General features: G+C 54.0%; 3 protein-coding genes across 3 annotated transcripts; 2 read left to right on the plus strand and 1 right to left on the minus strand.

The window, feature by feature from the left end:
* Window positions 1-4,956: 4,956 nt before the first annotated feature.
* On the plus strand, window positions 4,957-8,088 carry NECHADRAFT_103398 (uncharacterized protein; the record flags this gene model as incomplete). Its single annotated transcript, XM_003045911.1, has 6 exons — window positions 4,957-5,095; window positions 5,168-6,082; window positions 6,231-6,759; window positions 6,805-6,867; window positions 6,925-7,573; window positions 7,635-8,088. The coding sequence occupies 6 exons, from the start codon at window positions 4,957-4,959 to the stop codon at window positions 7,977-7,979; spliced, it is 2,640 nt and encodes an 879-aa protein (XP_003045957.1). The 3' UTR covers window positions 7,980-8,088.
* Window positions 8,089-8,150: 62 nt separating this feature from the next.
* Window positions 8,151-9,439, minus strand: NECHADRAFT_58084 (uncharacterized protein). Its single transcript, XM_003046482.1, has 3 exons — window positions 9,237-9,439; window positions 8,629-9,167; window positions 8,151-8,568 (listed from the first exon to the last, which is right to left on the minus strand). The coding sequence occupies exons 1-3, from the start codon at window positions 9,259-9,261 to the stop codon at window positions 8,395-8,397; spliced, it is 738 nt and encodes a 245-aa protein (XP_003046528.1). The 5' UTR covers window positions 9,262-9,439; the 3' UTR covers window positions 8,151-8,394.
* A 588-nt stretch (window positions 9,440-10,027) lies between these two features.
* On the plus strand, window positions 10,028-12,930 carry NECHADRAFT_32203 (uncharacterized protein; the record flags this gene model as incomplete). The annotated part of the gene is made up of 3 exons (XM_003045912.1): window positions 10,028-10,433; window positions 10,486-12,449; window positions 12,505-12,930. The coding sequence occupies 3 exons, from the start codon at window positions 10,028-10,030 to the stop codon at window positions 12,928-12,930; spliced, it is 2,796 nt and encodes a 931-aa protein (XP_003045958.1).
* Window positions 12,931-13,276: the final 346 nt, after the last annotated feature.

The following is a 13,276-nucleotide window of genomic DNA, read 5'->3' on the forward strand; positions in this document are numbered from 1 at the left end:
CAACCGGCCTTGGTTATACCATGGCGGCTCGGATGAAGACGACTGAGTGTATCATGATTGTCTGTGAGATGACCAGGAGGGACTGAATCCACGCATTCCATAAGGTGTGTTGTGATATGATCCTTTCCTTGTTTCTTGTGTATCAAGAGATCTATTAGTGGTCTATTCTTAGTTTAGAACACTAGTTAAGACACTGACTTCCCAGCTCAAGGCCGTTGACGTGAAGGGGTAGGGAAGAAGACCGAACACACGGAAAAAAGTGACCTGACCAAGCAAAAAGTCAAGTAAGCTGGGCGATGGTCTTCACGCACTTGGGGTGACAGGTTGTCGTACAACTCCAGCTCTTCTGAGAACTCGAGACAAAGTGTACATTGACCAAGGGCTTCTCGATGCTCTCGACCGTCTTGGCCTTGGAAACCCGTCTCTTCCCCGAAATAGACTGGCTCCTTGGTGAGAACTCGTCACACCTCCTTACGCGGTGGAAATGCCATGAGCCGCATGGCTGTGCTATTTAGGACAGCGGGTGCGTGCAGAAGCCTGCCCACAGCTGGTCTTGAGACATTATGTAAAAGAAGGAGTCACTGGAGGCGGGAAGATCAGTCGATGAGCTCTGATAAACGATCGCGAGCTGCTGGCGATCGAGAATCCGATCGTAGTGTGAAACCCCCAGACGCCCGACAAGCCATGGAGCGACTTGGCTTGCCGCGAAGTGGGAATGACACCAAATACTCGAGGAGCAGAGAGTACCAGCCTGATGCATGCTTCTGGATCATGGGCGTGAGTCCCCGCGGGCAGCCATGCTCTAGCCGCTTCATCTGAACACGAGGCGCAACTTCAGCTTATTCCTGGAGCATGTATGAACGGGGGTGGCCTCCGAAGCCCTTGCCCGGACACAACAGTTGTACAGCTGCCACAGCGCCACAGCACGAGGACTTTACAGTACTCGCCCGAAGCAACTCAGTCTCTGAAGCTGGAAGCTGGGAATGTCCTCTGTCTCGTAGTGTGGCGGCCTGTAAGGATGGCCCCTAAAAGACACGGCATGCAAACTGGGCAATCCCAAGTTGCAGAATTGGGGTTGGCTGCTTACCTATCAAGGTCCATCTCTATATCTGTACAAAGATTGCAGTGCTCTGCAGCGCTCTTCCTGGGCAAGGGCTCGTACTCGTGGAACAAGCACGCAACGTACGGGGCACAGGTATACCAGTTGGTAGGCCTCCAAAGCTCTTGGTTTGCCACAGCCTTCTTCAATGGCGGCGTCTGTACCACCGCGGCTTGGTAGATGAGGCAGGTCTTTGAGACCAACGACTGGGGTCCAAGACATGGTCTTCGCACCGTTCGTCGAGAACTTTCGAGCTCGATCGTGATGGAAACATCAGAAGCGCAGTTCTGCGTCAAAGAAACGGCGGCATGCCACTTCAACACCGGTTCACGACATGGTGGCTTGCCGGGACAAGATCCCAATGGCGGGCGACGCCGGGGTTGGGAGGAAAAGGACCTGGGCTACACCTTCACGGCCTGACGATCAGGCAGAGAACCGGGCAAGGGGGGCCTTTTGGCGTTGAGTCGGGTTGCTCAGAGGCAGTGTGTCTGGTCAAGTCGCACATTGTGCGTGAAAGACATGATGCGTTCAAAGGATCTGGGCAGGACCAGAAACGAGGAATGTGTAACGCTATGTTTTGTTTGTGTTACACAGGTGCTCTTGAACTGGTACTGTAGCTGCATTCAGACTTAGCGCTCGAGTAGGAGGGCAAGACCATGAGGGCGCATAGAAGCGTTGGTTCATGGTGTACAAGACAAGACGTAGATCAACAGGCTAGTAATGCCCGGCCAACACTAGATACACTAGATTCAACAATAGTTAATATCCATCTGAAGCACCAGACGAGGAAAGTGAACAAAGGTCATGAACTGGTATACCTTAGTAGGTAGGTAGTAAAGGTAGTGTAACGCACGGAGGAGGTTGCTAATAAGGTTTTGGCAGCCGTTCGGAGGGTCCGCGGGCGGGAGGGGAACCCGTCCGAGAAGGGCCCGACCGACGGTACTGAAGGTGGAAGGAGCTCGGCCAAGTCACTTCCGAGAAAAAGGCCCAAGATTTACGAAAAACCATTCGTCAATCTTTTTACGTACTGTAACGTTAGCTGGGGCAGTCGGCCTCAAGCTCGAGTTGAAAGCAGCGGTCTAAGGGCCCGTGGTGGTGTGTGGGAGACGCCCAGTCCGTCATCGAGCCTTATTTAGGGCTGGAATTGCCAGAAAAAGAGCCCACAGGGCACTGTGTAGGAGCAGAGGAGGAGCCAGAGGGGTGTCGTGCTCACTGACGGGCTTGATTTGGGGGCTTGTGGCTGCATTGCATTGCGTGCTCCATGATGAGGGCAGATAACTTATAGCACCGTCGTCGACTGGAGGGAGGGCACTGTCCCGCGTATTCGGTGCTGCTCATCTCAAGATACGGGCCCTCTTCCCTGCCCTGCCGGCTTTGATACCTGCAGTTTACCATGTGCGTACGGAGCCTTCGGCACCCAGCAAGCCCCAGGCGCAAGCAGAGCGGCATCTTAGATGCCGGGTCCTAGATGGACGAATGGAGATCGGCATGGTCGGGTTAAGGTTGGGCCAGGGAACGCCCCAGGGTGTCGCACTGGGCAATTGGCGGCGTCAAGCTTGTGATTGCTAAGTCCTGACAGCAACCGCCGGATTGTATTATTTCCCCGTGCGTCTAGGGTTTGATGATGGCTTCGACCTTGATGTCAATGCTCTTTACTTTTCAGGGAGACCCGTGTCAGCCAAAAGGCGTAATCTGAGACGGTCTTGCTCGTTGGCAGGGCAAGAGAGAAGAAACAATGCCTTTATCTGTGTCACTCTCCGTTGAGAAACGGGAAACGGATACTTCGGGGTCTGATGCCGGCCAGGGATGCTCGAACGATAGGCCCGCCTTAGTACTGCAACGCCGCCAGCAAGACAAGGGTTGTCCTTAGACTTGAAGGACTCTGTCTCTCTCCCCTCTCTGCAATCCAATGCAATGGATGCATGAGGGAATCCACTCCCACGTTAAATGAGTGGCAGTTCTGATGCCGTCGAGTCGGCGGTACCTGTCTCTTGGAAGCTTTTGGGGTCGTGCTAAGGCGAGCGGTGGGAGTTTTAGTGCCTTGGCCTCGGAGCCTGCAGATTGTCAAGCGGCAGTTTTGGCCCAAGCTATCCCCATGTCTTGTCCATACTGTATCTGGGCTTTCTATCCGGTTGTGCATCTGGCCTGGTGGTGATTTTCAAGTTTCATCTGCTGGGGGATAGCGGCCTTTGTTACTAATAGGACTGATTAGCGCACCTCGTGTACCTTGGGTTGCAGAGGCTCGTACTGGGTGTGGACTCGACTATGCCTCTTGTAGTTTGCCCGTCTTGATACCTCGAGCGGGAGTGAGTCTGGATTACGGATATATGGCTTGGAGCCGAGGCATCTCCTCTTTCATACTATGAGACGAGAGAAATGAATTACTATTCTCTTTCACTGCACCTCATCTCACTCCATCACCTGTCTGTTCTATGGTGGTGTCTCTCAGTTGTCTTTCCGTGACACCCACTGCCCGCACTGCGCCGCTGTACCCCGTCCTCCCTGGTCTGGCCGCCTTCCATTTCAATTTTGAGCCTCGAGGCGGTAAATAAAGTCTGAGAGTGGGAAGGAAGGAGGTACCCTGCGTGCCTGAGGAGGTGCCTCCCGTTCTTGCCCACCTCGTCGAGCCAGCCTGATCTGAGAATAGCCGGCCTTTCCCCTCCGCATTAACACGTCCTTCCTCTTCCATCCTTGATTTTGAACATCTCCTTCACCTCCAATCTTTACTCCCAAGGTTCCAGTAACGCCCTTCGAGCTGCGTTTCATCTGTGGGCTACAACTCATCCGGCGTCTGGCTTGACACTGTGTACCTTCCCTATTCGGGACGCCATCACCATCTCCATCGCCGGAGAGCCCCCCCACAGTTTCCGGCAAAAAACCACCACCCTCATCTCCACACATCCCAACATCCCGCTAAGCTACCTTTACAGGCGGCGGGTACGGTGCCGCCCTCAGGACCCGGGGCGCGTGCTGCCCTTTCTCGGCCCTTTCTCGTTCTGTTCTCTCATCAGTCGCCTCGCAAACTTGAATAATTGGGCCTTACTAGAGGCCTTTCATTATCAGCCGGACTCTTTCAACGCCCCGAGGTTAAAAGAAGGGTCCATCGTCTTGGCAACAAAAAGAGAGAGACACGGAGACAGCAAGAGCTAAAACAAGAAGCTTGCTCAGAGACATCCCGACTAGACGACCAGGCGGCTCAATCAACAGCAGGCGGACAAGACAAAACACTGAGCACAAGATCGTCATCCTTGCTGCGACGGCCGCAGTCCTTGTCGCCGGCCAGACTTGACAGGAAGCCAATCCATCTGTTCGCTCCGGTGGCCGAGCTCAACTGACAAACCGGCGACTCTCAAGTTACACAAACATGTTTCAGTTGCTCTAGCACCTGCCGCCAGAAGCTTCCTTATAGTAGACAATCCCGGATCCTTGGCTTCTGTCTTGCTCTCCCCTCGTCCCCTCGCGCGCTTGAGAGCACGACTCTATCACTTACCTTCCTCTCCTTTATTTGCCTATATTGCATGCGCTTTCCCGTCTCCTCTAACCTATTGGACTCGTCAAGTCATATTTGCGGATACACCTCCTCTTATCTTCCCTCGGCTGTTTCTTCGTCCCGAACTGCTCTTGGTCCCGCCTGTTCGCTTTCATCCCAACTTTATCATCCGAGCCGAACCCGTCTTGATTTGATTGTCCTGCTTATCGGTCCCAAGCCCACATAGCCGGCGTGTTCCAATACTTCTGTCTTGGACTGTGGTTTACTCCCGACTCAACCGCGAGGAACCGTCATGTGAAGCTGTCAACCATAGAGGACTGCGTGAACCGAGAACTTGTCAAGTTCGCACCTCGGCGGCCCTTTCATCATGGATCGAGATTCTGGAGCAGCATCAGCTTCTGCTGCTCAGAAGGCACCTGCTGCCCCAAACCAACAAGATGATGGTAAAGACGACCCGGAACGCAAGAGGAATAACATCCGCAAGAGGACAAAAACTGGTTGTCTAAGTGAGTCTGCAAACCCGCTATTCCTGCATGTTTGCTTCGAGAGCTACATTACTGACGTATACTCCCGTAAAGCTTGTCGCAAAAGGCGCATCAAATGCGACGAGGGCAGGCCGACATGCAATAACTGCATCAAATCCAAACGACAATGCGAGGGCTACAGCCAGCGGGTCATCTTCAAGGACCCAATGGGTGCGATACAAGGTGGTCCTTTTGGTCCTGCTTTGTACCCCCCAGGGTCTTCACATCTCGTCAGTCACTTACAGGCAAAGTCCTCGTCTCAAGGTCCCCTGCCCATGATAGCCCCCAAGCCGCCCTCCTTCAGCTATCACGGGCATCAACATATGCCCTATGGGCACTACGCCCATGGACAAGGCCCGATGCCCCCTGGAGCATATGATTTCAACGCTTCTGCTGTTCCGCATTCATACCACCAACCTAATGGCATGATGCCACCCGAGCCTCGCACAGAATACGCCAGGATTCCACAAGAACATCGCCCGCACCACTTCGGCCCTCCGACTAACGGACAAAGCAGCGAACACTATGCGAGTGAACCATATGCCAGTGGCAGCCAAGCGAATCCTGTTCGCGTAAAGAAAGAGCCACCCGAACCGGCGAGGAAAGTACCGGACTCCACCCTTGATTACGACTTGCCGGAAGACGATGCCTCGATGGGCGAATCAGACGATGAAACTCATGACCCCCGAGAAGTTCTTGGACCGGTAATGAGGCAATTCAATAGCGCATGGGACTCGAATGGGACTCGAGTTCGGGCTTTCTCCACGTTTGCCCAATGCAACATACTCTCTGACTATACCGCAACAGCCCGGATATCTGAACTCAAGGATCCTAGGATGCTGGCTATCTTCATGCACTTCATTCAGGTGACAGGTCCGAGCATGTCATTATATGAGAGGCACCCATTCGACCATACTGGCGAGAACGCGTTCGACGCTACTCCCAAAGGAACCAATAATCTTTGGAGCTGTAAGTCTTTCGTCTCCGATATAAGTCCTGCCAAGAGCTAACCGTCGGCAAGACACCTTTCCTGTCATATCCTTGAACCACCCTGCGCTACTTCATGCCATGCTTGCTCTGGCGGCCTTGCAGATAGCAAAACTACAAAAAATACCAGCTACTGCCGCCATGAAGCACTATCACCTGGCAATACGTAGGATTGCTAGAAATGTCAACACACCCCTCAGGCGCACACAACCTGCAACGGTCGCAGCAACACTCTTGCTGGCATACTTCGAAGTTTGGTCATCGGACCATACCAAATGGTGTAATCATCTGTTTGGTGCCAGAATTCTGTTTCGTGAGATACCTTTAAGGGAGATGTCACGGAGATACCTGCCGGTGAAGCGACTGAAACAGGCAGAAAGGGATGCTCGGAATCAGAACCAAATGGACAGTTTCTTTCCCGGCTTCTTGGTAACATCACAGAGCGAACTCAACGACCTTGACTATAACCTTCTTCACACGCTCTCGGGCCATGGAACCACGCCAGATGATTACGGACTGGGCAAGGGCCAACCGGCTGACTCGCCCAACGTCACTGTGACTGACAGAGATATTGAACAATACGAAAACGTGCGGGACTTGTACTGGTGGTACTGCAAGATGGATGTGTATCAAAGCATGCTTGGAGGCACTAAGTTATTGTGAGTTATTCATGCGTGTGATGGTGACATAGCTAACCGATCTAGCATGGAATACGAGTTTTGGTCTCAATGTCCACCCAGAGCGCCAATCTCTAAACTAGAAGCTATGTTAGTTTACCCGCTAATGACTTGGGCCTAGATGGGATTCTAACACTGAAGATCTAGATATGGAACATATGACCATCTCATACTCTTGCTTGGGCGCCTTGCGGAATTTTCCTCCAAAGATGTCTCACGAAAAAGAAGGGTAAGCCGTGCTAAAGGCCCTTCACCTGGAGCTGGCAATGGATCGCCCCCTGCGTTCCCTGGCATTGTCCCCACGACTGGGGATTTCAAGGTCCCAAGAGGCTTCACACCTCCAACTGGGTCATCGCCACAGAGCGACTCAACTGACGAGAATGACCCTGAAGCCAGCTTTCAAGCTGCCCTCCAGGAGTGGGAGGCCATCAAACATGCATTTGAGGTTTTCGAGAACAGTCTGGGCCCCGAGTTCCAGCCTCTTAGGCCGGAATACTCGGATAAACGAGACTCACCGTTTGGAATGACGATGCAATACCGGACATTTTCGGTGGCCGGGATCTGGATGAACTACTATATGGGCATGATCCACCTCTTCCGGACTCACCCTTCGATGCCACCGGCCGCGATGCAGGCGGCTGGAATGTCGGCGCGACAGACGGCCCAATATTCGAACAAGCTGGGTCGGGTGGCAGCTGGTCTATCAGACGACTGTTCGCAGATGACAGAGATATCCTGTCTGGTCAGCGCAGCATTCATTGAGAGCTGCTTTTGCTTGTTTGTAGCAGCTATCGAGGTACGTGACTGTCATCCGAGGAGAGGCACTAGACCCTGAACCGGAGCTAACAATGCTATAGTACCAGGATGATGGGCAGCGACGCTGGGTCGTTCGTCGACTGCGTGATATCGCCAGACTGACGGGCTGGCAATCTGCGAGACGGATTGCTGATGGATGCGAATCTTCTTGGATCAAGGCTGCGCAGCTCGGCCGCGGCGCACCCTATGCTCGCACGACCGAAGCTGGTGTTGTGCCCATTTCGGTGTGGCAGAATCCACGACGGATTGACCGAGTCATTCAAGAACTTGAGCCAAACGAAGACCAGCGGATCGTCGTGGCCAAGTCAGAACGAGCATCGTACGCTCTCGGGTTGTTGAGCGTCGAACGAGATCTGGAACTCCTAGAACTCAAAGATGATGGATAGGGGGAAGATGTGGTCTTGGATAGAGAGTAAAGGGGTGGGTAGGATCTGGAGTGCTACTTGTTTATATCTTATAACGCGACATGAATTTATGGATCGCATCTTTGTTGCAGATGGTACCTGGCAGATAGAGTAGCTGCATGGAGAAGGAGGTGGAAAGGAAATGATAGACGTGATGCGGGTGGTAGGAATCAAGATGCTTGGGCGGATCATTTCTGGGTACCCATTGGATCCATACATTAATGATACATAAGAGGGGTCATCCTCAGAAGGCCATCCATGGGCGCCCAGGTATTTGTCTACAACTTCTTCCCTGGATGCCTTGGTAACTCGCGGTTGCACGCCGACCCAAGATACGCCAAGATCAAGATTCTCTGTCTGTCTATTCGTGGATTCTGTTCATCATTAAGCAACCTCATCAGTTGGCAGGCAGCCGCTCTACGACGGTGGCCATCTCTTCGTCTGTGTATATTCTGAAGCCCTTCTCCCGGGTTACGCTAGCCAGCTGCACGTTCTTGGCATCTAGCTTCTCCTCCATGACCTGCTTCAACGTCTTGAGGACAAGAGTCTCTGCGTCTGTGAGAGTCAAAGACTATGGGAGAAGTGTTAGTTGGTTATAGTTTAGGTGCGCGGGGTCAAAAAGGGAACCCACCTTGTGGTATTCGTTCTGAAGCTCGGCCTGGGCACCCTCCGAGCCAGAGCCGATGGCCTTGGCGTCGTAGCGGTAAAAGGTGCCACTGGGCTCAGCGTGGAACAGCTGGGGGCCGTCCTCGTCGAAGCCAGCGATGAGAAGGGCAACGCCGAAAGGACGGCTCATGATGGTCTCTTCACCGTCAGCACCCTCGCCGAAGCGCAGGGCAAGGTCGCAGATGGCCTGGGTGCAGCTCTCGACACGAAGAGGCTCGTTGTAGTTGAAGGAGTGGGACTGGCACTCGACACGGGCATGCTCAACCATGGAGCGGGCGTCGGCCTGGAGGCCAGACATGGCGCAGCCAATGTGACGGTCAATCTCGACAATCTTCTCGACGGACGAGGTCTCGAGGAGGGTCGAGGTGACACGCTTCTCAACACCGAGGATGACGCCCTCCGAGGTGGCGACGCCGATGGCCGTGGAGCCGAGCTTGATGGCTTCGAGGGAGTATTCGACCTGGAAGAGCCGGCCTTCGGGGGAGAAGGTGTTGATTCCCCGGTCTGGCAGAGGTTAGCTTTGCTCTGGGGAGTGAATGATGGCGGGGAAAGGTGAGGGAAGGGTCGACATGCCGTATTCGGATCTTGCCATAAACATCTTGGCGGTTGTGATGGACGGTTGGTAGCTAGAGAGGGCGGAGAGAGGGCTCGAGGGGGAGCAGATGCGAGGTGCAAGACCGGTGTTGAGATGGGCGAGCAAGCTTGCGTGGAAGAGCTTGCCAGACGGTAAAGGGAAGAGCTGGTGAGAGGGGCTGAAAGACCAGAGCGAAGATGGATGATGGTTGACGATGCGGAGGATGCGAGCTCTGGTGGAGTTTAGAGCAACATGGACCTCAGCCAGGCAAGCACTCCGCCTACGTAGTAGCCGCGCTGCGGCGTTCGTGGCTAGTGGCTTACAGCCTGGATTTTTAGTGGATGGGAGGTGCTGAAGCCACAGCTACACATTTTCACCGCCACAGTAAGAAGCTCAAGTGCCGGACGAGGCTGACTGAGGCTTGAATGCTTGGGCATATAAAAACAATGCTTCTATTCAACGACTACAACAAAGCCAATTAATTCGAATGAATTGATTTTCTCTATATTTCATACTGCATCAAATACAGTCATCGACTTGTTCCCAGTCACCAATTTTACGTAGTAACACAAGCTCGTCCATTTATTTTGACGCGACGAAACAAACCAACCCCACGTCACGTCGTCGCGCGATTGGGCACACACACTTACAGCTTCCCCAAGCCGACCAGTTCCTCTATATCAACAACCCCCCCCGGCCAACATCCGCAACCACACACCCCCCCAAGTCCCCAGGACTTCTATCTGGTCGACGGCGCAGGGACGCCCTCTCAATGTAGGACGGTTAAAACATGTCATCCGGTGCACCCAGAGCATCGGGCCGAGCAAGCGCCAGCGAGCACCGCGAGGAACGGCCCCGCGTCTCCGCAAGGCATACCGATAGCTTCAAGAGCGAGCGCTCCGAGTCCAGCAAGGGGCCGTCGCCTCATCCGGGGAGCTTCCCGGGCGTTCATAAGCGCACGGCGTCCGGGAACCCCAGGCCGACGAGCCGCAACGTCGAGGAGAGGAGATATGAGGAGAGGAGGGTGACGGAGCGCACCTATGAAGCTCACCTCGAGCGCGTGGTGCCTCGAGCGACGAGTCCGGATAGGGCTACTCGACGGAGAGGTCCTTCGGAGAGCAGGAGTGCATCGGAAGCACCGAGGTACAAGGCACCTGAGGCGCGACAGCGGGAGACGAGAGCTGAGACTCCTCAAGGTATGACGACTCGTTGGACATTCGATGGCATCAAGGCTGACCATGCATAAAGCACCATGGAACCCAGAAGCGACCCTCCTCCCACATACTACAGCACCTCTAGCCTCTCGAATATCCATCCCTCCTCTCGCATCGACCGTACCACAAGCCCCCCAGCCAAAATCCTTGGGGGAGCTGAGCCTCGAGCTACAAGAAGCCGCCATAGTCGAAGATCTACTCTACGTCTTCATGGGATATGAAGGGCAGTACATCAGATTCGCCAAGGGATACAACCCCAACGAGGAAAGGGATAGGTTGTCCGGGCCGAGCTTCAGGACGCTGCCCGGTCTTGACCCCAGCCTACAAGACCTGACATTGTCGATGCTCAAAATGGCGACCTACTACTCTGCCCTCGAAGCCTTTGTCGATGTCCAAAGTCGTGAGGAGTTTGGCGCTGTCAACCACGCTCTATGTGCGTCAATACGCAAGTTTCTGCACGACTATCTAGTCATGATTGCACAGCTCGAGACACAGTTTCTCACGAGTGATACATTTACGGTGCATGTGCTCAATATCCACACCTTGTCCACGAGACAGATGATGCTGCAACTATACATGTTGGCTCACGAGCTTCTCAAGAAGAACGCCCTGCTCGACGAAGAGACGGATGAGTCTGAGGATAGTGCCGACGACTTTGAAAACATCCTGGAAACACTACGAGATGGCGGCGAGCTGGTGCCCGGCAACATGACGGGAAAGAAGATATGCAAAGGTGGAGTTGTTCTCGGCTTGATCACGAAGCGCCTCGAGTCTCTATCTGGAGATCCAGCAGCCAGAGCTCTACTGACGACGCTATTGCGAGACGCAAGCAAACCTTACATGGTCATGCTCAACGAGTGGCTACATCACGGTGGAATTCATGACCCTCATGCAGAGTTCCTGATCAAGGAACAGAAGAGCATCCGTCGCGAGAGGCTGGAGCAAGATTATACAGACGAATACTGGGAGCGACGATATACTATTCGAGAACAAGACATCCCCCCTCAACTCGAGGGCGTCAAGGGCAAAGTCTTGCTCGCTGGAAAGTACCTGAACGTCGTCCGCGAGTGTGGCGGCGTCGATGTCAGCAAGGTTGTAAAGGACGTCCCCGTCTCCTTTGACGACAGCCGGTTCCTCGAGAACGTCAATAACGCGTATGCCCACGCCAACGAGTCCCTCATGCAGCTACTACTCACGACACATGCGCTGCCAGCTCGTCTCCGCTCTTTGAAGCATTACTTCTTCCTCGACCCATCCGACTACTTCTCCTACTTCCTCGAGCTGGGTGCCTCGGAGCTGCGCAAGCCTGTCAAATCTGTCAACACGGGCAAGCTGCAGTCTCTCCTGGACCTGGTGCTGCGTCAGCCGGGAAGTATTGTTTCTCTCGATCCCTTCAAGGAGGACGTCAAGGTTGAAATGAACGAGACTACCCTCACAAAGGCTCTGCAGCGCGTCGTTAACATCACGGGTATTGAGCAGGGTGAGGCGTTGCAGCCCCTGGCTAACCAACCCATCGACAACGACAAGAACGCTGTCGGCTTCACCTCTCTGCAGCTTGACTACCTTGTCCCATTCCCCGTCTCCCTCGTCGTCAGCCGAAAGACCGTCTGGCGATACCAGACCCTCTTCCGCTACCTCCTTTCCTTACGCTACCTTGAGTCGCAGCTCTCCACCACCTGGCAAACGCAGACACGCGGCATCAGCTGGGCGCACAAGGGCGTACTGCGCAACTTGGAGATCTGGAAGCGTCGCGTCTGGACTCTCCGCGCACGTATGCTTGTCTTTGTCCAGCAGTTGTTGTACTTTTGCACCGCCGAGGTCATTGAGCCCAACTGGACCAAGTTCATGTCGCGGCTACGGCCCAACGAGGATGCTACAGGTGTCAACTCGGGTCCAGGGGTATCTACACGGACTGTCGACGAGTTGATGCAGGATCACGTCGACTTTTTGGATACGTGTCTCAAGGAGTGCATGCTTACCAACAGCAAGCTACTGAGGGTATGTACACATTAATCTACGCCCTGACATGACAGCATCGCTAACCCCTCGCTAGATTCACTCCAAGCTCATGCAGACCTGTACCATCTTCGCTGCCTACACAAACTGGCTCACCCGTGAACTCGAAAAGTCAGACCCCGACCTCTCTGGCGCAACCAGACCGCCTACAATGACGGCCGACCAGTGGAAGCGCTTCCAGGCCACAAAGGCCACCCAGCGAGGTTCAGCTGCTCACGACACGTCCACCGTCTCGGCTGCCGGCGCCGGCGCTGGTGATGCCGAGGCTCGCATCGAGAACCTCTTTGAGATCATCCGCAAGTGGGAGGGCAATTTCAGCCGTCACCTGCAGATCCTACTTGACGCCTTAAACCACTATGCAGCTACCGAGACGGTCGTGCTCTTGAGTCTGTGTGCGAGGTTGAGCACTGCTAACCAGGGGACTGAGTATTCTGGCCTGCGCCACGAGGATGAGTCTGCTTGAGGATTACCAGCAATATGATTCCTTGCCGGTAGTAGAGTCATGGTGGATGGACCAAAAGGGAGGCACGAGGTTGGCGTTAAGGGGTTTCAAGACTGGGATCATGGAGAGACTTAGATACCACCAAATCAATCAATCAATCGACTACATCATGGTTGACTTATTAACTTGAACTCATTTTCCCTATTGAAGAGCTTGAATACCCGCTGTCTATATGTCATCACCCCTCTATCATTAACCTTGGCTGCTCATGACGTCCATGGGGCAAAAAAGCCCATCAACAACAGCAACGACAGTACGCCACGCCATACGCAATCCCAGAACTGCCTGCATTTTGTGGTATCGGAGA

Source organism: Fusarium vanettenii, assembly GCF_000151355.1.
Source record: "Fusarium vanettenii 77-13-4 chromosome 2 genomic scaffold NECHAsca_18_chr2_1_0, whole genome shotgun sequence".
Classification (NCBI taxonomy): domain Eukaryota; kingdom Fungi; phylum Ascomycota; class Sordariomycetes; order Hypocreales; family Nectriaceae; genus Fusarium; species Fusarium vanettenii.

Coding starts and splice junctions, on each gene's coding strand:
- NECHADRAFT_58084 (XM_003046482.1), bottom strand. CDS start 9,261: ATGTTTATGGCAAGATCCGAATACG. Junction 9,168..9,236: donor TATGGCAAGATCCGAATACG/GCATGTCGACCC, acceptor AACCTCTGCCAG/ACCGGGGAATCAACACCTTC. Junction 8,569..8,628: donor TTCAGAACGAATACCACAAG/GTGGGTTCCCTT, acceptor CTTCTCCCATAG/TCTTTGACTCTCACAGACGC.